Here is a 26099-nt window from a genome sequence, read left to right as displayed (position 1 = left end):
TTCGGTCAGCCGAGACTGGCCCAATACCATGGGTTCCTCCGATCTCTCTGCTGGAACTTCCGGAGCTGGTCTCGGAGTTCGACAGTCCTGCGGGGTGGAGGAGTGTCTGAGTCCAGGGCACTGTTCCGCCCGCTCCCGAGCTCGCTCTTGGAACCGGACGTCTACCCTAGTGCACAAGGAGATTATGGCATCTAGGGACGTAGGTACTTCTCGTCCGGCTAGTTCGTCCTTGATGCGGCTATTCAATCCTTGCCAAAATATGGCGGTCAGCGCCTCCTGGTTCCAGCCCAGCTCGGCTGCAAGGGTCCGGAATCGGATGGCGTACACTCCCACGGAGTCTGTACCCTGCTGCATGCGCAGCAGCTCTCCGGCTACAGAGGAAGGTCTTCCGGGCACATCAAATACCATTCGGAATTGGCGTAAAAACTCACTGAAATTAAACAAACTGGATCCCTCTGTTCCCACAGGGGGGTAGCCCAGGCTAAGGCTGGTCCAGACAAAAGAGTCATCATGTACGTAACTTTGGCTTGATCTGAAGGGAAGGCTCGTGGCTGCAGGTCAAACAACATCCGGCATTGGTTAATGAATCCGCGACAGGCGGCGGGAGTACCATCAAAACGTGGCAGGTCCGGAAGGCGGAACCCGGCGGGCGGGCCCGCCGGCTCTGGAGGAGCAGAAGCGTTGGACCGGGTGGTCTGGATTGTCTGAACCTGAGCACAGACGCTCTGTAGGGTGGTGGTCAAGTGATTCAGCTGACCCTGCTGCTGCTGTACAATCCGAGCTAGTTTGGTAAGGTCGGGTTTGTCCGACGAGCTCATGGCTTCGGCTTTCTCTAATGTATCTCCACGGAGAGGTGAGCCCGTGAAAACACGATGAAGGAAACCCTCACCGGGCTGTCGGCCAAAACCCTGAGTCCTCTCTGTGCCTCCCACTATTCCCCAGGAGTTGAGCCCCTGAGTTCGGGCGGCCAGCAACAGAGAGCACAAAGTCCACAGGGTTAGACCAAGCAGCAGGTCACAGCAAACCAGGGCTAGGCAACAGGTCCACACCAGGCAGCGGTCACTAGAAGGTCCAGGAACAGGCAGGGGTCAGTACCAGGCAGCAGTCAAAAGCAGGTCCAGGAACAGGCAGAGGTCAGTACCAGGCAGCGGTCAAAAGCAGGTCCAGGAACAGGCAAAGGTCAGAACCAGGTATCCGTCAGAAGTAGATCCAAAGCACTGCTACTAGTCAGCGAATCGAGTAGAAGCCGAAGCACTGATAGACTGAGGGCAGAGCCTTAAATAGGAAGGAATCAGGCTCAACCAGGCACAGCTGAAAACAAGATGGCAGCCCCCATCAGGAACACCATGCGACCAAATAAGGGCTTCCTTCCTGCAGCTGCCACCTCCAAGATGGCTGCCCTGGCCTAACAGCCCTCTCCAAGATGGCCGCCAAACCCTGCAATAAACCTGAATCCAAGATGGCCACCAGTGCCCAGCTCAGAACAGCCAGGAAATGTGACACTAGGCCACTCCTCCACTTTCTTTCCAACATGTGCAAGCAGAAATGGGTGTGTTTATGGGAGGGGAAATAGGTGCTTCATGGACATTCCAAAATGTATGCACATAGTTATAGAATATGGAACACTGCACTTAAATCTATGCACCGGGATTTATGCCACATTTTTGCTGGTGTAAATGGAGGTAAGCAGTTTAGGTATTCTATTTACCGTGCCTAAATCTAGGTGCTGCTCAAAGAATATGCTTAGTCAGCATTGATTTCCGCGCTGTTTTTTTTAGGCACCATATACAGAATCTCCCCCCTTAGTGTCATGAGCCCCATGCTTTGCAGCACTCTTTCTCCCTATTTATGCCTAGAATATTCTTTTTAGATGTTTAAAATTTTTTTTAATTTCAGGGTGTATTTGATCATTAGACTTTTAATCTCCTTCCATATCTTGCTGAGCTCTCTTGGGGTCCTGGAGTGTGCAGTGAGTTGGCCTGGATACACGTAGCTGTTCCTTTTCCTGCTCTGTGTCTCTGTCATGAATAAGATCGTGTCTTTCATCTTTCTACTAATTTCTATCCATTCTTTTTTTTGTTTGTTTTTAATCATATTAAGGTACCTAAGCTGCTTATAAGGCTCTCTAGTTGGGTAATATATCATATTCTGATTAAACTTAAAACTTAAAGTATGATTTATATTACACACACTACAAAGCATTCCAGTGAAGTGGATTACAGTAACTCATAAAATAAACTCAAAATTTGCAGTAAAATATCAAATTTAACATCTTTAGTCATAAAAGCCGCATAAACCCATACCTTTATGCAGCTCACCATACTGTATATTACCTCTAGAACATGGAGTGTAATTACTATTTTTGCTACTGAATAGCCTGTCACAGACTAGAAAATATTTCTTTTGAAAATAATGACATTTTTTGGTTTCAGTTTAGTTTGCCTGATTGAGACAAATCCAGTATAAATGGCTTATATTTATGCACTTGGATGGAAGATGACTTCCCGAACATAACTGGTCCTGCTAGCTGATGAGTGATAACCCATAATGGTGACAGAGTATCAAACAACATATCTCCTGTTCTTTAATGGAGAATATATATATATATATATATATATATATATATATATATATATATATATATATATATATATATATATATATATATGTGTGTGTGTGTGTATGTATGTGTGTGTATACGTGTGTGTGTGTGTATGTGTGTGTGTATACGTGTGTGTGTGTGTGTGTGTATGTGTGAGTATATGTATATATTCATATTCATCAGTTCCAGGCTTATCAAAAAAATAGAAAACTGAAGCCCACTGAAGAATCCCAAGTTTTTCACTGTTTCTTCCAAGATTTCTCTGAGATTCTCAAGATTTCACTTTCATTCACAAGATTTTACTGTTCTGCCCTCTCACTGGGTATGACTGGCATGCAGCTTAAATCAGAGTATAGAACATCACTATGAGAAGACTCAGAACTCTTGAACCAAAATCTTTTCTAATGCAGTAATCAAACAAAGAAAAATAACTTACAGTTCAGATGTGCTGGACAACAGTTTTTTGCCTTGCAAACTGGGAGTCTGTTCTCCACCAGCACTCCGTGCAAGATAGAAGCTGGGAGTTATTCAACAACACACTGATTAATGATGCTGTTTATGCTTTTACACTGGTAAAATCTTGATATCATCACAGTAGTTTGAAGGGGGTTGTACTGTTCTTGGCAAAGTATACTTGTTCTAGGTAAAGTATAGTGTAGCTTAAACAGCCAGCATAAACTATCCCCAAGCAGAAGCTTCACCACTAGACTCTTAGTTCTTAAACAAATCTTCTTTATTGTAGTACTTGGAATAAACAAAGAAAAAACAACTTACAGTTCAGAAGCTTGTAAAAGAATTGTGGCCTTTTGTCCAGAAAGTCTGTATCTAGCCACCTCAGAAGCAAGGAGATGGCCAGAATCTCAGCCCAGCTGAGAGGAATAACTTGGGGATAATGACTTGGGAGATGGTGAAAAATCTTGATAGAATTACAGTAGATTAAAGAATGATCAGCCCCTAGAACAGTTGCTGATCACAAAGGCATGTTAGGAAGACTGGGCTCTCTCAGTCACGCAGCCTTCAGGGGCAGAAAGGGAGGGCTGGCCCTAGCTCAGAGCTAACAGCCAATAAGGAAAGCTCACAGGAAGTCAATCACAGGAACAAATGGGAACAGAACATAGTTCACTGGTCTAATTAGGGATTACAACAAGTGGGCTCTCATTAAAATTTGGCCACAATCCCTTTTTTGCTTTGTTGTTTTACTAGACAGGGATTAGATAGGTCACATATATGTCACCTGTAAACTGCAGGCTTCTGTATTTTTACCTTGTGTGAGAATAGTTGCCAGGCAAACCTTTCCAGTACTACTTTGCTATAGGTGGACTGCAGTGTGATGTTTTGAAGACAGCAATACAGCCCAACCGGGGTGTGAAGATTTTCACCTTGGTGTGGCGCTTGTGGTGGAATATAATTATTGGAAATAACCCATATTGGATCCACTTATATAGTGGATGGGGATTTAATAGAATTATCGAAGAAGCTCACGATAAGCTAAGTGAATTTAAATATTCTTTACAGTGCCTCTTGAATATATGAACTATGAATTAGTCAAAAAAATCTTATAAGAGGGATAGTGGCACGAGAGATACTTGCTGGACTGTTACTTTTAATACATTTTTTTGAAGTGTTTGAGCACTATTGTGGTTTTCGTGAAGGGAACACGTATTTAAATAAAAAATAAAAAAAGAATAACAAACCACGGAGAGGCTCTATGATTGAGATGCTCAACCACCCAATGAGATGCACAAATGTTGGGCAAATTCTCATTTTATAGGGTGAGTTAATACTCTGAGAGTCCTCCAAAAATTCAAAAAATCAATAATCACACTGAGTACTTTATCAAACAATGGTTTAAAAGAGCAGTCCTCCTTTAATAGTACTCTTGTGTCCACCAGCCTGGTCTCTTGGTAGAAGAGTAGTTATTTGATAAATACCTAGGCATAACGTTGGGATTATTTTTGCTAGCTTGTTCTTATAACATGTTACTGTCATAAAAATGAAACACTAACTAAAGAATTTCATTTGATAGTAATCTAAATAAAAGCAGTCTTCCTGTTTTTTAATGGATAATCCTATATATGATCATCTCATGTTCTCTTTCACTCTGCTCAGCTCATTGTTGCTTAATGATTTAATTAGTTGAGAAGATGTTACAGAGAGAACTTCATATTAACCATGCAGAATTTACTAAAATTGTGTGCTCACTGATCATTATTTATTCTCTACAGGCACCATCATCACCTTCTTCACCCATGGCTAATGAACCAAAATATGAGAAGCATTGGCTGGACACCTTATCACTTCCTCTGTCAATGGCTCGAATTTCAAGGTTCAGAACTGGAACAGATAAATTAAGGTTTGCATTATGGAAGGGGTAGATGGGGGTTTAAAGATTTAGGGCCCCTTTTACAAAGCGTGTGGTAGGCTTGCTGCACCTTTGTAAAATGGCCCCTTAATATTTTAGAGTTAGAAGGTTAACTATCTTGTTTCTAGAAAAACATACTTGGTTTCTATAACAGTGTAGAAAGATGCCGCTGTTCAACTCCATGGAGATTTATCTTAACTTCCAGCCAATAAAACTGCAGGGAAAAAAAAACACTTCAGTAATGCTTATGGTGTATTGTACATCATAAAGACAAGGTTATGGAGGGAAAAATATCAGAAGCTTGTGGTGCCTTAGAAACATATGAACTTTCAAGGACAAGAGTTTTCTGTCTCAGATGCCAGAGACAGGCTACCCTTGGACTTCCAAATCAGAGGAACCCTGGCCTGAGACTCCTGAGCAAAACTGTGCAGGTTTTGATCTAGGGTCCCAGGTCAGAAGTCCTCAATTTGGGGCTCCTGGATGTGTATATCTCAGAAATGGGTCTCCTGAATGTGGGAGATGTTGACCTGAGTTCTGCAAAAGGGTCCTGGACCTGGTACATCAGAGTCCATGAATGTGGATCTCAGATATAGAGTCTTAGACTCATGTCTCCAGGCACTTATCTGTCCTATATTGCACAGTGCAAATTTGCACAGGAAAGGTCATTTAGGTGTTTTGAAAAAGGACTACAAAACATGTGGCTTAAATATTTGTAAATATAGCATTCAATACTAATTCTAATACTAATAATAATATAGTAATTTATAGTCCAGTCTTGTCCAAATTAGCCTAAGGCAGATTACAAAAGAGTTGAATAGCCAACTGTACAACTTACAGAAATCATTTTTTAAATTAGAAAGTCTTCAAATAATTATGACATAATGAATAATTGGTTCAATTTCTTAAGGAAATAGGAAGAGTATCCAATTGGACACTGCTTGATAATCAAATGGATATGTTACTAACTTTTTAGATTTAATACTTCTAATGTCAGGAATATATAAAGTCAAACAGTGATTACAGAAGATATTTAAGATAGTGCCAGGCCATGTAGAATTTTGAAAACAAATTTTAAATTGAAGCCAGGCATTTGAAGGCAGCCAGTGAAAATCATATAATATAGGTGTAATGCTATCATATTTCTGTAAACTATAAAGTACTCTTGCTGCTGTATTTTGTAGTAGTTGAAGTCTACTATGTAATTTCATGGACAATGTAAAGATCATTACAATAATTCAGATTGATTCAATATTTGAAATTAATGTTTATGAAAACAAGTGGATTTGTCTTAACAAGTGTAATTTCCAGAATACCTTAGATACTACAGTAGAAACTTGAATAAACATTGTCAGCACAGGATCTAAAATTATTTCCAACATTTTAAAGAAAAATCTGAAGGAATTGTTGTATTATCAACTGACTAGTAAAAAAGGCCCGTTTCCAAAACAAATAAAACAGGCACTAGCATGTGGTTTTTTTTTTTCCTATTGGATATTAAGGGATATAAGTGTTTTGAAAAAAGCCAAACAGTTTTTTTAAAGTTTTATTTGTTTTGTAATTGTTCATTATATTTGTAACATTTCCTTGTAAATATGTGGATGGTGGTCAGTGTTTGTTGTGGAGTGGGTGATTTGGCTGTGGGGAGCAGTTGGAGGATGGGGGGGAGTGTCAGAGTTTGTTTGATATTGTGTGTCTTTTAATTTAAAGGGGGAGGGATGGGGAATGGAGAACTGAGAGTGTTTTCATGCTGCGAATCCCAGTGCAGTCATGCAAGTGCTGAGGAAGTAAGGAGAGTATGGGGGGATGGGTAGTTTGGCTGAGATTCGGGAGGGGTTCGTTCTGGAAGGAGGGGTAGAGAGGTTGTTTTAGCTGAGGAGGCTTTAATGCCGGTTTCAGTTTGCAAGGGGGGCGGGGTTTTGACTCGGAGGGGTCTGCTTTAATTTGTTCTTTTTTTGCTTATGCGTCAGACATATAAGTGCTGAGGATTTACAGGACAGGGGTTGCTATGAATCCCAGTGCAGTCATGTAAGTGCTGAGGAAGTAAGGCGAGTATGGGGGGATGGGTGGTTTTACTGAGATTCGGGAGGGATTCGTTCTGGAAGGAGGGGGTAGAGAGGTTGTTTTAGCTGAGAAGGCTTTAATGCTGGTTTCAGTTTGCAAGGGGGGGCGGGGTTGTGACTCGGAGGGGTCTGCTTTAGTTTTTTTTTTTTTTTTTTGCTTATGCTTCAGACATGTAAGTGCTGAGGTGAATCGTTTCGTGAGGGTTTCGTTCTGGGAGGAGGGTGATTGTTGTCGCGGAGGAGGATTTCATGCCAGTGTCCATTTGCAAGGAGGGGGGCGGGGTTGTGGCTCGAAGGGGTCTGAACGTTGATTATGCCGGCAGCACATACCTTGAGCAGGAGCACAATAGTAATCTCCCCCCGCCGCCATCACCATCAGTGATGTTAAGTGCTCGTTTGTGCTGCTTTTTCTCCTCCCTTATTCTGATGTATTTGTTTGTGATTGGTTCTCTACAGCTGAATGCTCCTCCCTTTTTTCTTCTGGGTTTTCGTCTGATAGGTCCGTTCTATGTTGCGTTCCATTGCCTGGTAACATTTCGTGCTTTGTTAGTGTGCAGTGCTACTCCCTTCTTGTGGTGTACTTTGTTCTGATATGTCCCTGTTATGTCGCTTTGCGTTGCTTGGTAACGTTTTTTTTTCCTTTTTCCCGCCCTCGTTGTCATCATGTTTGACGCGAGGGCGGGGCTGCCTGGGAGGCATTGTCAGTGGGATGGCTTCACCACCATGAACTTACGAACCCTTTATCGTTGTGCTGTGAGTTCAGAACCTTTGTCCTCAGAACGTTCAGGGTGCCTTTTATTATAGTAGATATTTGAGAAAATATCTACGCCCATCCATAAAAGTGTCACTCTGATCTTATTTGTTTTCAGTTTACAATATCTTACCCACATCCCTATATAAATGAAGCATTTCTTCACAATCAATAATGCACTTGAGGGATCAGAAGTAAATGGCACTAGTAGTGTTATATCATCAGTAAACATTATCTGTATCCACGAAAACTCTACCTCCCCCCCAAGACAGGTGCAGATCAGAACACATTTCTCCATGGAAGTTAACATAAAAATAAATATATACAGATAGTTATCTAGCTATCTATCTAATTAATAAATAAATAAATAAATATTTTCTGATTCTTATGTCATATGAGTAATAACAATGTCTACCTCTCCACTACCAGGCACATTGTGAAATAATACAAAACTCTGAAAAAAAATCCTAACAATATACATGTAGAAAACCTCCCATACAACCTTTAATTCAAATCAGCATGAACCCTACTTATGAATAGGTATCATTGCAAATATTACACTAGGCCCTAGAACACTAATACACACACTACTGGTAAAACAGAACGAGTGGGACTGCTACAGAGTTCTACACAGAAACTATATGCAAACAGAATACCATATCTCCAGTCTTACTCAAAAACACAGATAGACATTCTCCAAATACAGAACAAGGTCTCACAAACTGGAAATAGAAATATATGAGACAAAAATTAAGCTGGGAACCCCCAAGAAGTCAAACTTGGCATGTACCACAACATGATGTAATAAAAACAGAAATGCATTTCTAAACTTGCCCAGCAGGGTCCTCTAGTGATTCTACCAGGTTAGAAGAATGTAACCTTTTGATTTAGAATCACAGTTTTTGAAACAGGGGGCAGGTTATTCTACCTGCGATGGACAATATTAGGAGAAGATATTCTTTGAAGAGAAGCTGTATTGGTATAAATATCAAGCCCGCTAGTAGTAGTAGTCTTGTCTTTGACTCCAGCTTTCCTGGCTATTGCATGTTTAGTGCAAGAGGAAAAGATGTGTCTACATCCTCTCCAGTACCTGTACATCTGACTTAGGAAGGAGTCTCTGGCTACTAAGGCTACTGCACCAGAAAAGAGTAGGGAGACCTGTATTTTACAAAACCTACAAAGCTGCTGCATTTGCAACAGGTAAGAACTGAACTGGGGAACCAGCTCAAAACTAGGAAAAAATAACAAGAAAATAGCCTGACGGAATCAGAGGGAACCAATGAAGAGTCTCAAGAGGAACAAGATAGTGAACCCCAGTAGCAGTGTGCCCATCAGAGAAAGGACCAACTACAATGAAAGCTTAGAGAGCCCTACAATCTAAAAGAGACTTACAGAGCAGCTCTTTTCTGGAGGAGGGGTCCAAAGAGAGTAGATCTCTATCAAGGTAGTGTTTTAATAAGGAAACCCATTAAGACTATCTTCTTCTTCTACTACTACTTGTACATAGTTAATGCTGAAAAGCTGGTCTATGTTTTTTCCTGCATCATTTAAGTTTAAGTAAACCTTATGGTTCAGAACTGCAGTTTCTGGCATGAACTGACATTGGATGAAAGGAGAATGCTGAGTGAGTGGATTACTGTGCCAGTCAGCTTCCCAGCTCTTGCTGGTCCCAGTCTTCACTTAAAAAAAACCCAAAACTCTAAAATTACTAAAAGTAACCTTCTCTGATGCTCATCAAACAAGCAAAGGTTACACAAGCAGTACATTGAATCTATTTAAAGTTGTGAAAATACAACAAAAGTCAAAGTAGCTCATTTCTATGGTATATAAATCTGAACTGTACCTAGGACAAACTAGAAGCAGGCTTGTGCTTCATGAATCTAATATCCTGAAATGCATTCTTTATTCTCACAGTTTCACAAAAGCTCCAGACCAAAAGGGGGGAGTGTTTTATTTTCTTTTTTGTATTCAAAACCATTGCTATTGTTAATTAAAGTCAGATATTATTAGTCATGTAAAGGGTCAAGGATGAAAACTACTTCTATTTTTCTCAGAAATTGAAGGTTCTGGGCCAACTAAAGCATGAAGAAAGCCACCATTAAGATAATTATAGCATATGTACAAAGAATTCAAATAGAATTCAGCATGATATTTTATAAAGTCCTTGCTCCACCCACACATTTTCAATTGTATGGTGAAATCTATTAAACTGCTGCTAGTGAATGCAAGTTTGTTAGTGTTTTAAAAGTAAAATTCAGTTTAGCATGAGAATCTTTTGTAAGTTTCTCTATGCTGTTCTGAATCCATGTGAGTGGTACATCCTTTTGATTAGCAGTAATAGGGTACATGTGTATTGACCTTCCCCCCCGATATTCAGCTGGCGGTGGTCAGCGTTTTTTAAAACGCTAATCATCGCTGGCTAAATTAGCCCCTGATATTCAGTGCCAGGCCCTATCTGGACACCAGTACTGAATACTGGGGGCTAAATATGGGCGGGCAGGCCCAGCCAATATTCAGCTGGGGTCCGCATATGAGAGTTATGCAGGTCCTGGCTGAATATTGGCCGGGACCTGTATAACTTTAAAATTTCCCTAAACTGCTGCAATCCCCCTCCTTCCTTCTCACCTTTCCCTCAGCCCGCACAAAGTTTAAACTGCAGCTGCCCTCACAAAATGGCTGCTGCGACCTCTCTTGGCAGCTCGCAAAGGTCGTTTTTTGAGGGTGGGAGGGGGTTAGTGACCACTGGGGGAGTAAGGGGAGGTTATCCCCGGTTCTCTCCGGTGGTCATCTGGTCATTTTGGGCACCTTTTCTTGCCTTGGTCGTAAGGAAAACAAGGCCAGGTAAAGTCATCCAAGTGTTTGTCAGGGACGTCCTTGTTTCTTTCGATTATGGGTCGAGGACGTCCTAGTGTTAGGCATGCCCAAGTCCCGCCTTCGCTACGCCTCCGATACGCCCCCTTGAACTTTGGCGTTCCTTGCGACGGAAAACAGTTGGCGACGTCCAAAATCGGCTTTCGATTATACCGATTTGGACGACCCTGTGAAAAGGATGCCCATCTTCCGATTTATGTCGAAAATGGGCGTCCTTCTCTTTCGAAAATGAGCCCATAAGTGGCCTAATTTATGACAGTTTTGAGCTGTCTTAAATTAAGCTACTTAGCGATGAGGGTGCCGGCACTGAATATTGCTGGCATCCACATAACTGTAGGCTCCTCCCTAACACTTCCCCCAGTACTGCCCCTGACCTGCCCACTTTTCATATAAACAGTCAAAGATGATATTTCACAGAATTACCTAGTTATTGCCACTGAATATCGTGGGTTGAGCTGCCCTAGGGGATTTAAGTGGACAGAAGCCTCTTCTTCCCACTTAAAGCATTCTAATATTGGGCCCCTTCTTTCCATCTTTGTTGTTGCTATGAACATAGTCCCTATATTAAATGGTAATAGCCTTTTGACCCCTGGGTCTGTGAACCCTAATAATTCTACCTGTGATTAAGCTGAAAGTACAAGGTTGAATTTAGGTAGTTCTATTGATTTTTTAAAAAATGCTTTAAATGATTATGTAGCGTTATATCCCAAATTCTATATGTGCAGATAAATTCCAAAACTATGTGCTACATAGAAGATCCTTTGCCTAGCAGTCAAAAGCTACATAGAGAGATTATAGAACCTTTTTTGTGCCAATGTCTACTACTGACAACTGTCTGAAAGTGCCCTCTTTTGCTATCTGAAATTGATATAGATGGGACCCTGTTTGTTAATAGGAAGGACTTTAGATCCATGGAACTTTTGAATTGCTCTATTATTTGCAGTACCTATTTATAGTGAATTACAGTGAAGATAAATGATTTAAGTGTGGTACTCTAAACATGTTTTAAACACTTGTGTGCCACAGGTAGAGTCTAGATAAGCCCTATTATATGATGACAATTTTGTAAGCCAGCTGTCCAAATGCCTTCTGACAGCTCCCTGAGGTACACCAACTGACAGTGGGATAGAAGTAGAAGAGGATCCACTAGAGTATACACTAAAGGTACGCTGGGAGAGATAAGAAGAAAACCAGGAAAGAACAGAGCCCTGCAATCCAAGTGAGGACAGCATATCAAGGAGTAGGCTGTGATCAACAGTGTAAAAAGCAGCAGATAGATCGAAAAGGATGAGGATAGAATAGAGACCTTTGGATCTGGCCAGGAACAGGTCATTGGAGACTTTAGCAAGCGCTGTTTCAGTTGAAAGAAGGGGTGAAAGCCAGATTGAAGTGGATCAAGAATAGTTTGAGATTTAAGAAAGTCAAGGCAACGGTGGTGAACAGCGCGTTCATGTATCTTGGATAGGAAAGGGAGGAGAGAGATGGGGCAATAGTTGGAAGGACAGGTAGGGTCCAATGAAGGTTTTTTAAAGAGTGGTTTGACTACGGCATGTTTGAAGGCATCAGGAACAGTCGCAGTGGGCAGTGAAAGATTGAGGATATGACAGATAAAAGGGAGGACAGTAGGAGAGATAGTGTTAAGTAGATGGATGGGAATAGAATCAGAGGAACAGATAGTTTCGAGGAGGAAATAAGATGTGTAGTTTCCTCTTCAGTGATTTCAGAAAAGAAAGAAAAGGAGGCAGGGGTTGGAGGGTTGAGAGAATGGACTAAGGGAAAGAGAGGTGGAGGTGACCTGGTTGAGAATTCAAGTTTAATCTTTGTGAACCTTATCATGAAAGTACTCAGCCAGAGTCTGGGGGGAAAGTGAAGGGGGGTTGGAGGTGAAGGCACTTTGAGGAGAGAGAGATCAGTGTGGCAAAGAGATATTGAGGGTTTGAGCAAAGAGAATTTGTCAACTAGATGTAATAGTCCTGTTTGGCAAGTAAAAGAGCAGACTGGAGGAGGTCAGCAAGAATTTGAAATGCATGAAGTCAGCATGGGCACAGGAATGCAGGTAGTGGATTCTAGAGGTCAGCCAAGGCTAGGGTTTGGTACATTTTACAGAACTGGGAATGGGAGGAGCGAGAGTATCCAGAGCAGAGGAGAGAATAGTATTATAGGAAGAGACAGCCTCATTGACAGACTTGGATAACATAGTGGTAGAGAAGAGATTTGATGCACTGGAGGACAGAGTAGAAGGGCCAATAGCCTGAAGATTCCTAAATATATTGGTTAAGATTGGACGGGACTGGAGAGGAGGGTGTTTAAGTGTGAAAGTTATCAGATGATGGTCAGAGAGGGGAAGAGTTGAGGCACAGAAACTGGAGAGTGAGCAGTTTGAGAAGAGGATAAGATCAAGACAGTGGCCATTCTGGTGAGTGGGGGTAGTGGAGCACAGTTGAAGATTGAAAGAGGATGTTAAAGCATAAGAGTCAGAGGGATCATTGGTATGAATGTTAAAATCCCCAAGAATGAGGGAAGGAGATGAATGCTCAAGAAAGAAGGAAAGCCAGGCATCAAAGTCAGTGAGGAAGGAAGAAAGGTACTTATCAGGGCGTCGATAAATGAATGCTACTCGGAGAGGCAGAGGAGCAAATAGATGGATGGAGTGGACTTTGAAGGAAGATAACCAGTGAGACCTAGGTAGAAGAAGAAGTTGAAATTTACAAGAGGGTGAAAGTAGTAGCCCGACACCACCTCCGCGGCCAACTGGGCGAGGAGTATGGGAGAAAAGATAACCTCCATGGCATAGGGCTGCAACTTGGCAGAGTCTTCAGGGTAAAACCAAGCTTTAGGGCAAGCAGATGGAGAGTACGAGAGATAAAGAGGTCATGGATGTAGGAAAGTTTGTTACAGACAGAGAGCGGGCATTCCACAGAGTGCAAGAGAAAGGCAGGGAAGAAGGGGGGAAGAGAGGAACAGAAATTATATTGGAGATATCACGGTGTGACCTGCACAAATAGGATGAGAGCTGATGTGGAGGACCAGGATTGGGATTAATGACCCGAGCGGAGAGCAGGAGAAGGAGCAAGAGAGTACGGAGAAGAGTAGGAGAGGTATGATGAAGGCGAGGTGTACTCAGATAGAAAGGAGATGGATGAATAGAAGGAAGGAAATGTTGAAGGTTGAGAGCTGAGAAAAAGGAAGAGGAAAAAAAGAGATGGTGAGATGATGAATACAGAGGGTGGACAATGTGTTACTGCAGTGTACAGTGATTTCAGATGGAGAAACAGATTAGGAAGGAACAGTACCAAGAATAAAAAGTGTACTGGAGCCATAACTAGTAACTGGGAGAAAAATAAATGTAAAGAAAAAAATGTCCCGTGCGCCATTTAGAAGGTCGTAGATTGTTTTCACAGTCTTTGGCAGTGCTTTCCACAATTGTGTGCCTATGTAGGAGAAGTTGGATGCATAGGTTAATTTGTATCTGAGTCCTTTGCTGCTTGGGTAGTGGAGATTCAAGTAGGTACATGATGCTCTGGTTCTGTTTCTGGTTGGGAGATCGATCAGGTTGACCATATATCCTGGGACTTCACCGTACATAATCTTGTGGACCAAGGTTTACTGCAGCTTATTAAAAGGACCCTTGCATATATTCAATCTGACAAGAATCTCAAACACCACCTTTCAAAACCCTATTTTTACAACCTTTTTTAATCTCACTTGGTCTCATGAAAACTATCAAAGGGTAGGATATGTGCTTATGCTGACTCACTGTTGGGAAGGTAGAGCTGGTTGACACTTATACCATCATCTACTCATTCAAGCAAGCACTCACTCCAGATGTGCTGCAGGAGAGCAGCATATCTAGAACGAGTGCATACAAGTGACAATAGACATGATTTCCTGAAGAAGCTACAGTGAAATGGGTGCCTATTGGGTTCCTGCTGTCACTCAATACCGCTCATGACTGCTCTAAGTTTGAGATATATATTTTTGAAAAGGAATTAACACATTTTATTTAAAATACTGCACTAAAGAGGAATGGGACTTGATATACCACCTTTCTGAGGTTTTTGCAACTACATTCAAAGCAGTTTACATATACTCAAGTACTTATTTTGTACCAGAGGCAATGAAGGGTTAAGTGACTTGCTCAGAGTCACAAGGAGCTGCAGTGGGAATTGAACTCAGTTCCCCAGGAGCACAGTCCATTGCACTAACCACTAGGCTACTCCTCCACTCCAAAGAATCAAATATTGATTCTTTGGGACTTCAATGTTACACAAGACATGACCATAAAAAAAAAGAAAAAGTTAATGAACAGAAAGGAGGTTTTGAGCCTACGATTGAATGGTTGCTAAAGAACCTTTTTTACCCTAACCCGATACTATTAGGGTGGGCGTATGTTTCTTGGCTAAGTCTGAGGTATTTTCTTCCAAGATATCATAATAGGTGAATTTGAGTTGTTCACTTGAAGTTATAAGTAAATTATATTAGCTTGTGAACATTGCAGCCATTTTTAAGACAATGAGGGATTGAGCCATGCGCCCACAGCCAATGTTTTTCCTATTTCATTAGCAATGCTGATAGTATGGGAGATCCAGGTGTCAGATGTTTCAGCCAGTCTTAGACAAGTAGGGCTTCTCCTAGTTTCCCTTCCACAATGGCCTGATTTTTATTGGGAAGGTAGAGCTAGTTCCAAGATGCTGAGGTCACACTGCAGGGGGGGACAAGGGGGTCAGTCAAGCCTGACAAATAACAAACAAAAAAAATGACCCTGGTCTCAATACATTTAAAACAAAACAGTGTTTTTTCCACCAACCTGGCACCTCCATGCTTGATCCTATTAAATTATAGTAGCTTTCTCCTCAAAACCACCCTTAACTCTCTCTCTCAATCCCTTTAGAGTACCCCACATTATCATATCCCTACACCCCCACCACTCTAAAATTCCATTTAACAATGAGTGTCCTCCAGACAACCTCACCACATTCCTGATTCACGTTAAATTTGAAGACTCTCCCCTGATCCCTTCCACCTTCATATTCGATTAGAAGAACCCCCAAACCCCGCCTTTCCATTCTATTTCAAAACAGAAGACTCCCTACCTGCTGATACATTCAAAAATAGAAGACCCCTCAGTACCCAGTCTGTACCCCTGATAACCAAGCATCTACTAAGATATGTCTTACATTGAGTGCAGTAGGGAGGTCAAGAGCAATCCATAATAATTTAGAGCCCATTTCCCAAATTTATTTCTGTCTTGATATACTGCCAATCAGTAAATTCATCAAGGTAGTTTACAGTATTAGACATCGATAGCATATCATTGGCTTTTCCTCCAGGAACTTGTCCAAATCTTTTTAAATCAATGATCAAGTGAGGGAACCAGTAATATGACTGGTGTAAGTATTCAATCACCAGAATACTTTGTTGTTCTTACTGCAGTTCAATTTTTTATGAATTTTTAATATGCTGTGCTCAGTAACTCTGTAGTGCCCATAAAACCAAATGAATCTGGATAGGGTACACAGTCTCCAATCATCATCGCACACGCCCTTCCTTCCTTTCTCCCCGCATTCACTCTTCAAGCTACTCGCCCGAAGGTCTATAAAAAATGTCTTAAAAGTGGACTTATCTTTATTGGCGTTGTGTGTCAACTGTGATGATTCCAGATCACCCATAAAACTAGTGCATCGTGATTAAATACTCTAACTCCATCGTAATGCCCAACGTGGAGCCACGTTTCACTCTAAAGCTTTTTCAAGGGGATTTATCTTCAATCTGTGAAAAAACAGGGGAGATATCTAAACTCGCTCCTCCCTGCTGTTCTTTAACAGTTTCTAAGCTGAAGTTAGGTTGCTATCAAGGTAAGTTCTGTGAGCAAGTGGAATCTAAAGCAGTTCTGTTGATAAATCTCTCTTATCTGTCCCCTTCTCCTGTACTGCTAATTCCAGACTCCATTCCTTTTATCTTGCTGCACCTCACGCCTGGAATAGACTTCCCGAGCCTGTGTGTCTAGCCCCCTCTTTGGCTGTTTTCAAGTCCAAACTAAAAGCCCACCTCTTTACCACTGCTTTTGACTCCTAACCACTGCTCACTTGCCCTGTCCTTTTATCCTCACCTCTTTATTCCCTTACCCTTAATTGTTCTGTCTGTCTGTCTGTCTGTCTGCTTGTCTTATCTAGATTGTAAGATTTTTGAGCAGGGACTGTCTTTTTGTGTATGGTGTACAGCGCTGCATATGCCTTGCAGCGCTATAGAAATGATAAGTAGTAGTTTGAATTTTAATATCATCTATATAGATGTAAGAGCAGGACTCTAGTGTTTGAATCAAGGTGGCTAAGGGTGCCAGGAAACCACTTAGTGGCACATTGTGTGTTTAGGCAGTATGTAAAGCACTTGCAAATTAAATAAGATATTGAATAGTATTGTGGCTAGAATGGACCCTTATGGAACTCTGCAAGTTAGTGAGTAGCAGGAAGTTGTGGAAATATGTCAGACTGTGTTTGATCTTCCTTCTGCTAGATTTATTTTTTGTTACATTTGTACCCTGTGCTTTCCCACTCATGGCAGGCTCAATGCAGCTTACATATTGTAAACAGGTACTTATTTGTACCTGGGGCAATGGAGGGTTTAATGACTTGCCCAGAGTCACAAGGAGCTGCCTGTGCCTGAAGTGGGAATTGAACTCACTTCCTCAGGACCAAAGTCCACCACCCTAACCACTAGGCTACTCTTCCACTCCATGTGACACGTATGCTTCTTAGTCTGTTTAATAGTATATTATGATCAACCAGGTTGCTTCTTATTTTCTTTATTTGGATTCTTTTTCCATTCTTTGATGCTCTTTTGGCTCTAATAGCCTCTTTCACTTTACCTTTTAGCTATGCTGTCTATCGCATGCTCTTTTTTCCACCTTTGTTAATACATGGAATGCATCTGACCTGGGGTTCCACAATGATATTTTTAAATAATGTCCATGCCTGATTTAAATTCCTAACCTTTGCGGCTGACCTGTTTTAGCTTCTTTTTAACCATTTCCCTCATTTTGTCATAGTCACCCTTTTGAAAATTAAACACTGCTACAGTAGATTTCTTAGTGTCTTCACCACAGATATCAGATCAGACTTGATCATGTTATAATTACTGTTTCCCAAAGGATTCAACATTGTTACCTCTTATACCGTGCCCTGCATTCCACTAAGGAGTAGGTCTAAAACAGCCCCCCCATCTTGTCAGTTCTTGGACCTGTTGCTCCAAGAAGCAATCATTTATTACATCTAAGAATTTTACCTCCCTTGTGCTTCCTGATGTAACATTTATCCAGTCAATATTGGATAAATTTTACACAAAAGTCAATAGAGCATTGACAGCTTTTTTATGGAAAAATAAAAAGCCTAGAATAGCATTGAAAACTTTTCAAGCAGTGAAGGAATTTGGTAGGGTTAATTCCCCTCATTTTATAACTATCATTTGAGCTTTGTGCTAAAACAGGGTATTCTTTGGATTACAGGAAAGCAGCAAAAAATGCTTTGGTTTTCTTTGGAGGAGTGCTTTGTGGAGCCTATGCAGCTAAAATATCTGTTAGGAGCTACGTTACAAAAGCCATAGTGTAATAAACCTATTATGAAGGATACGATAAGAGAGCTGCATGTTCTGGATGCAGTTCACTCACCAGCAGTGCATGACTCCTGATAGACCCCACCGTGGTGCAATCGAAAATTGAAGGTTGATAATCAAATCTTGCAAAGGAAGTCATGGATGTGGGCTGGAATATGGATGGTTAGTCATCTTGTAACTAGAATGCATTTTTCTCTATTTGAGGAACTACGGAATAAATATGCCCTGGGATTTGCTCAGTGTTACAAGTGGATGCAGCTTCACCATGCACATTTGTTGTGGCGAAAGGACCTTGCCTTGATTGCAGAGGAGCCTGGAATTTATGCCTGTTTTGCTGCATGGGGTGTGACAGGGATATGTGCCTCTGCTGTTTACAGCCTCATTCATCACAGACCTGGGGAGGATGCTAGATCATTGGCTCTAAAGCACATAGGGGAAGCAGTAGTGCAGACATCATTATCACAGACTTGTTGGTATCATTTGTGGCTTCGAGTGATGCACTGTACTGTTTCTGCATCACTGACCCAGTCATTGTTTTTTCTAGTTCATAGAGTGGTCTGGGCACTAGCGTGACTGCAAAGGTTGAGGAATGCTGCTCTGGTTATGTTCTGCTACAGCTGGTACTTTGAATCACATGTTGTACTTTTGCCCACTTATACAGGTATTTTGGCAGTGAGTATGGTGTATCATTTCTCAGGTTTTCCATATCCAAACCACTGTGTGTTATTTCCACTTTTTTTTTTTTTTGCATCAAGTTCAGTCTAAATTTTGCCTTTGGAGAAGGACAGGGCATTGTATTGGGTGATGATTGCAGTGGCACTGCAGGAGATTTTGAAGAATTGGAAATGTGAGCTGGCTTAATGAGCATTTTTGCTGGAATTTACTCTGCTTGCTTTATAAGTATGATGCTGTTGTGGCAGAGCAGTCTGGACATTTTGGAAAATTTTGTGAAAAATGGTCCCTTTTGCTTGCATATTTGAACAGTTAGGGATGTAGTTTGGAAGTTATATAGGTATGATGCAGTAGGTGGGGTGGTTGGGTGGGGGGATTCTCCCTATCTTGTATATTGTAAGAGTTTTATTTATATGTTGCATTGGTCTTTATGGTATGTCAAACTTTAATAAACAGTTTGAACTCATAAAGTCAGTGTGTTTCACAGTAAGGGTTGGAGAAAAATGAAAACTGAAAGAAACAAAATTACAAACCTAACAGTGAATACATTGCAGCAAGCCCACAAAAAGTAATTCCCAGTAAATCATATAAAGAATAACCAACAAAAGATGAAAACATTGGAAGACCAGAGATTGAACTGTTATAGCTATTTCTTTTTTAATTAGGATACCTCTCTCCTATTTGCCACATCTGTAACCAGCACATATAGATATATGATTCAACTTACAATCATTCTAACAAGTTCTGAAACTGAAAGGTTTGAAAATAATTATTTAACAATCTGAAATTTCACAAAATACTGACAGGGGAACTGGAATTTAAAACAAAAGCCCCTAAAGAAAGAATCTGTAGTATCTTAACTTAGAATAATAGAGTTCTGATTTTACTAGGTTTGAGCACATGCTATAGGTCATCAGTATTCTTCATGAGAAGAAATTGGAGTTTTCACCAATCCTGTTACATGCAGTCTCTCATTTGAAGAGATCAGTGGCGTTCCTAGGGGGGCTGACACCCGGGGCGGATCACTGATGCGCCCCGCCCCCTGGGTACAGCGCCTCCCCCCAGTGCAGCGCGACCCCACCCCGGCAAAAGGACACCCCCCACCCCGGTGAAAGAACCCCCCCCCGGGTGCACGCCGCTGGGGGGGGGGGGTGCCGCGTGCCGGTCAGCTTTGTTCGTTTCCATGCTCCCTCTGCCACGGAACAGGTTACTTCATGTTCCGGGACAGAGGGAGCATGGAAACGAACTAAGCTGACGGCGTGCGGCACCCCCCCAGCGGCATGCACCCGGGGCGGACCGCCCCCACCGCCCCAGCCCCCCCTTGGTACACCACTGGAAGAGATATACAGCACCTTCAACTTCTTCTTTCTTCCCTTTACACTCCCAATAGAGAGAAAAATGGCCTTTTGACAGGTGGCACACAGATTATAGGGGGACTTTAGGTAGTTTTCTATAGTATCTTTTCAGAATATTCCCTGAAGACACTGATGTTGTCTTGGAAGGCTTAAGAACCCTAAAACTACAGGGGGCTGTTTATTAAGATGTGGTAAAAGTCGGCCTTTTGTCGCACCATAATGTTCCACAGGAGAGACTAACCTGCAGTGCCTCAGTAAAGCATAGAAATATAGAAAAATGAAGGCAGATATGGTCTGTTCAGTCCAGGGGCGTAGCCAGACAGCAGATTTTGGGTGGGCCTAGTCAAGAAGTGGGTGGGCACCAAGTGTTCTCCCCCCCCCCCCCTTCCCAATGTGATGAGGCCAATATCAGTAGCTTAGGAAACTTAGACTGCTGAAGTGGAGAGCAGTGTTTTCAGCACCATCAGGGGGAGGTCTTCAGCTGGCAAACTTGGGATCCCCACTAGCTAGCACTAAATATGTGTTGATGTTGGGTGGGCCTCAGCCCTAAGTGGATGGACCCCGGCCCACCCAGGCCCACCTGTGGCTACGCCACTGGTTCAGTCTGCCCATCCATGCCATCTACTATCCCTTCCTCTCATTTACAGATCCTATGTACTTGTCCCAAGCTTTCTTCAATTCAGATACAGTTCTCATCTCCACCTCCTCCGCTGGAAGGTCATTCCACAAATTCACCACCCTTTCCATAAAGAAGCATTTCTTCAGGTTGCTTCTGAGTCTGATACCTTTCATCTTCATCCTATGTCCCCTCATTCCAGAGTTTTCTTTCAATTGAAAGAGACTTGCCTCCTGTGCATTTATACCATGTAGGTATTTAAACATCTCTATCATATATCTCCCCCCCAAACACACACACCTTTTTTCCAAATTACATATTGAGATCTCTAAGTCTTTCCCCTTACGCTTTATAATAAAGACCAGTGACCATTTCAGTTGCCTTCCTCTAGACTGACTCCATCCTGTTTATATCTTTTTAAAGGTGTGGTCTCCAGAATTATACACAATATTCTAATTAAGATCTCAACAGAGTCTTATACAGGAGCATTACCTCCTCCTTTTTGCTATTGCCCATTCTTCTCCCTATGCACCCAATCATCCTTCTAGCATTGACTTTTCTACCTATTTGGCCACCTTAAGATCATCACACAATCACAGCTAACTTCATCTCCTCTGTCATGCACAAAAGTTCTTCATCCCATAAACTGTACTGGTCCCTCAGGTTTTTGCATCCCAAATGCATGACCATGCATTTTTTAACATTAAATCTTAGCTGTCAAATTCTGGACCAATCTGAAACTTGTGGCACACCACTTGAAACTTCTTTCTTCAGAATCAGTTCCATTTACCACTATCCTTTGTTGCTTTCCACTCAACCAGTTCCTAACCTAGTCAGTCACTTTAGGGCTAACACAGAGGGCACTCAGTTTATTTAGAAGTTGTCTATCCAGAATCGTGTCAAAGGCTTTGCTAAAATCTAAGTACACCACATCTAGCTCTCTCCCTCGATCCAACTCCCTGGTAGCCCAGTCAAAGAAATTAGATTTGTCTGGCAAGACTTGCCTCTAGTGAAACTATGCTACCTTGGGTTCTGCAATTCATTGGATGCAAAAAATCTCACTATTCTCTGTTTTAGAAGGGTTTCCATTAATTTACTGACTAAAGAGGTCAGACTAACCAGTATGTAGATCTCATCCTATTCCTTACCGCCATTTTTTTGGAGGGACCACTCCTGACTTATTGAAACAGTCAGCCAGCAGAGCTCCCAGAACTTTCCTAAGTTCCTTCAGTATCCTCAGATGTATGCCACCTGGCCCCATTGCTTTATCCACCTTTAGTTTAGCTATCTCCTCATAAACACAGTCCTCTGAATACTTTTCAAGATCTACCACAATTATATTCCTATTTGTGTTTGGCTTCTGTGGTGCTAATCCTGGCTTTTCATCTGAGAACACAGAACATAAATATTTATTATTTTATTTATTTATTATATTTATTTCATTTGTATCCCATATTTTCCCACCATACAGCAGGTTCAATGTGGCTTACATATTGCTAAAAAGGCAGTTACTACTACTACTACTTTACAAAATTTAGATTTGTAGAAGTCTAGTACATAATACAGCAATATTAATATTAAGCAATTTCTCCTTATCCTTATCTGCTTCTACATATTCTTCACCTTCACATTTGAGTCTCTCAAAGCCAGTTTTACACTTTCTTCTATCACTAAACATATCTAAAAAAATGTCTTGCCTCCCCCATTTTATTGTATTGGCTGTTTTTTTCTTCCATTTGCATCTTTGCTTTCCTGACCGCAGGTTAGTCATACCTTGTTAGACTTGTGAGTTCTTGTACCAAGCAGAGCACTGCCGAGCCCAGTACTCGGACCAGGTTCTGCTTGGGAGCTGGACAACCCCGGGTTTTCACCTGCGCTGACCACCATTCCCTAGAGGTTGAGCCCCTAGGTGCAGGCGGCCTGCAGGGCTTATAAGATGGAGCAGGAAGTGGGGTGATGAACGTGACAGCCAAACAGGCAGCAGGCAAGAGAGTGATCCAGGTACAGGCAGAATCAGTAGGCAGACAGCAGGTCAAGAGAGTAATCCAGGTATGGGCAAAGTCAGTAAGCAGGTAGCAGGTCAAGAGAGTAATCCAGGTACAGGCAGAGTCAGTAGACAGGCAGCCGGCAAGAGAGTAGTCCAGGTACAGACAAAGTCAGTATGTAGGCAGCAGGTCAAGAGAGTAATCCAGGTACATGCAGTAGGCAGGCAGCAGATACAAGAGTAATCCAGGTACAGGCAAAGTCAGCAACAAAGAACAAAGTAGAGGAGAAGCACACTACTGAGCAAGTAACCCAGACCAAAGTAGAAGCCAAAGCATGAGTCCATGGAGAGCTCAGCTGATAAAGTGCTGGCATCTGACATCAGCAGGGACCAGCAGGGAGAAGGGGCACAGCCATAGGACAAGAGCAGGGGAAGGAGAAACCGGAAAACCAATAAGAGAGAAGCTTGGGAAGCCAGGCAGAGGGATAGCAGACCCAGGTGGGTGGAATCAAAGCAATTAAGGAGCCTGGAAGCCAGGCAAAGAGAGAGCAGAAACAGGTGCATGGAAGCAAAGAAATTAAGGAGCCTGCAACCACTGCTTTATGAACAAACCCAGAGAAGGACTACACACACATGGCTCAGGCAGTGCCAGTCAAGTGTGCATGTCAACGGGACCCCGTGCAGCCCGAGCACGCCGCTTGCATTGAGTTAGGGGACATGGGTATATGAACAATATAAGTACATAAGTATTGCCACACTGGGACAGACCAAAGGTCCCTCAAGCCCAGCATCTTGTTTCCAACAGTGGGCATTCCAGGTAACAAATACCTGGCAAGATCTGGAAAAAGTTTGATAAATTTTATGCTGCTTATCCCAGAAATAGCAGTGGATTTTTCCCAAGTCAATTTAATAATGGTCTATGGACTTTTCTTTTAAGAAGCTGTCCAGACCTTTTTTAAACCCCGCTACCTAACTGCCTTTACCACATTCTCTGGCAATGAATTCCAGAGTTTAATTACACGTTGAGTGAAGAAAGAATTTCTCCAATTTGTATTAAATTTACTACTTTGTAGCTTCATTGCATGCCCCCTAGTCCTAGTATTTTTGGAAAGAGTAAACAAATGATTCACGTCTACCCATTCCACTCCACTCATAATTTTATAGACCTCTATCATATCTCCCCTAAGCCATCTTTTTCCAATCTAAAGAGCCCTAGATGCTTCAGCCTTTCCCCATAGGGAAGTCATCCCATCCCCTTTATCATTTTGTCACCCTTCTCTGTACCTTTTCTAATTCCACTATGAGGGGCATAATCGAATGGGGATGACCATCTCTAAGGGCGTCCATCTTTAAGGACATTCCGGTGAAGGGGCGGGGCAATACGTATTATCGAAACAAAATGGACTTCCATCTTTCGTTTCGATAATACAGTCAGGGTCGCCCAAATCTTGACATTTAGGTCGACCTTAGAGATGGTCGTCCTCGGTTTTCAGCGATAATGGAAACCAAAGACGTCTATCTTAAAAACATCCAAATACAAGACCTTTGGTCGTGGGAGGAGCCAGCATTTGTAGTGCAGTGGCCCTTCTCACATGCCAGGACACCAACCGGGCACCCTAGGGGGCACTGCAGTGGACTTCAGAAATTGCTCCCAGGTGTATAGCTCCCTTACCTTGGGTGCTGAGCCCCCCAACCCCCCCCCCCCCAGGTCCACCTGCCTGAAGTACACTGCACCCACTACAACTGCTCCAGGGACCTGTGTACTTCTGCGATGGACCTGAGAATGGCATTTGAGACTGGCATACAGGTTGGCAAAAAAGTATTTTTAAACTTGTTTTTTATGGTGGGAGGGGGTTAGTGACCACTGAGGAAGTCATCCCTGATTCCCTCCGGTGGTCATCTGGTCAGTTGGGGCACCTTTTTGAGGCTTGGTCATGAAAAAATATGGACAAAGTAAAGTCGGCCAAGTGCTCGTCAGGAACACCCTTCTTTTTTCTATTATCGGCTGAGGTCGACCATCTCCTAATCACGCCCCAGTCCCGCCTTCGCTACCCTGTCGAGACGCCAACGTGAATTTTGGTCTTCCCCGTAGCAGAAAGCAGTCGATGGTGTGAAAAAATTGGCTTTCAATTATGCCGATTTGGACGACCTTGTGAGAAGGACGCCCATCTCCCGATTTATGTAGAAAGATGGGCGTCCTTCTTTTTCAAAAATAAGCATGTATATCTTTTTAGAGATGCAGTGACCAGAATTGAACACAATATTCGAGGTGCAGTCACACCATATACAAAGGCATTATACAAAGGCATTATAATGTCCTACCCTTTATAGTTGGGTAGTATAGCATTTAGGCACTAGCTGGTGAATATTCAAAATGATTTAAAATGGCAGAAATGGCCGCTGACGGGTTAAATCTCTTGCTTGAGGCTATCTGCTCATTTTCAGTGGCACTTAAACTGCCATTGCTAGATGATATAGGAATTTCAGGAAAAGTATTGAACTGTTTTTGTTTGTTTGTTTGTTTTTTTACAAGAACTTATAAGGTGAAAATGAATAATATTCATGGGATATTCCATGCAGAGTACCGCAGAGTTATCCGCTTTCATCCATTTTTTAAATTCAATTTATTTCTTCATTCTCTTGGATTTGTACTGGGGAGAGCAGAATATATTGTGTAAATTTATGCGGATGATTTAACTGTATGTGCTCCCATTCAATCATCATTTCAGGCTTCTAAAGGAATTCTTAACAACGGTAATCAAGTTAATAAGTGATTGGATAATACAAAGGGCCCTGTTTATTATGATTCGCTAGCACTTTTACAATGTACCTAAAATTAGCATGTGTTAAACACTAGAGACACCCATATATTCCTATTGATGTCTTTAGCATTTAGCGTACACTAAAAATGCTATGTGCCCTTAGCGCTGCTTAGTAAACAGTGCCCAGAATCACTTAAAATTAAATGCAGATAAAACAAAATTCATGTTAATTAGTAGATAAACTTGCTTATAGGGAAGGACGCCCATCTTCCGACACAAATCGGGAGATGGGCGTCCTTCTCCCGAGGTCGCCCAAATGGGCATAATCGAAAGCCAATGTTTTGCATCCTCAACTGCTTTCTGTCGCGGAGATGACCAAAGTTCACGGGGGCGTGTCGGCAGTGTACCGAAGGTGGGACGGGGGCGCGGTTAACAGATGGGTGTCCTGGGCCGATA

The 26099-nt window shown here is 42.1% G+C and overlaps 1 protein-coding gene across 1 annotated transcript in view; it reads left to right on the top strand.

Moving 5' to 3' along the window:
* SNTG2 (syntrophin gamma 2) overlaps window positions 1–26099 on the top strand; it is a 335642-nt gene that overhangs the window by 70186 nt on the left and 239357 nt on the right. Inside the window, exon 9 of the mRNA XM_030195159.1 lies at window positions 4828–4955. Coding sequence (XP_030051019.1) covers window positions 4828–4955 — 128 coding nt within the window. The remainder of the gene's footprint in view (window positions 1–4827; window positions 4956–26099) is intronic.

The sequence above is a fragment of the Microcaecilia unicolor genome, chromosome 3, assembly GCF_901765095.1.
Source record: "Microcaecilia unicolor chromosome 3, aMicUni1.1, whole genome shotgun sequence".
Taxonomy (NCBI): domain Eukaryota; kingdom Metazoa; phylum Chordata; class Amphibia; order Gymnophiona; family Siphonopidae; genus Microcaecilia; species Microcaecilia unicolor.
The sequence above is the reverse complement of the archived record's forward strand: the minus strand, read 5'-3'. Positions and strand labels throughout refer to the sequence as shown.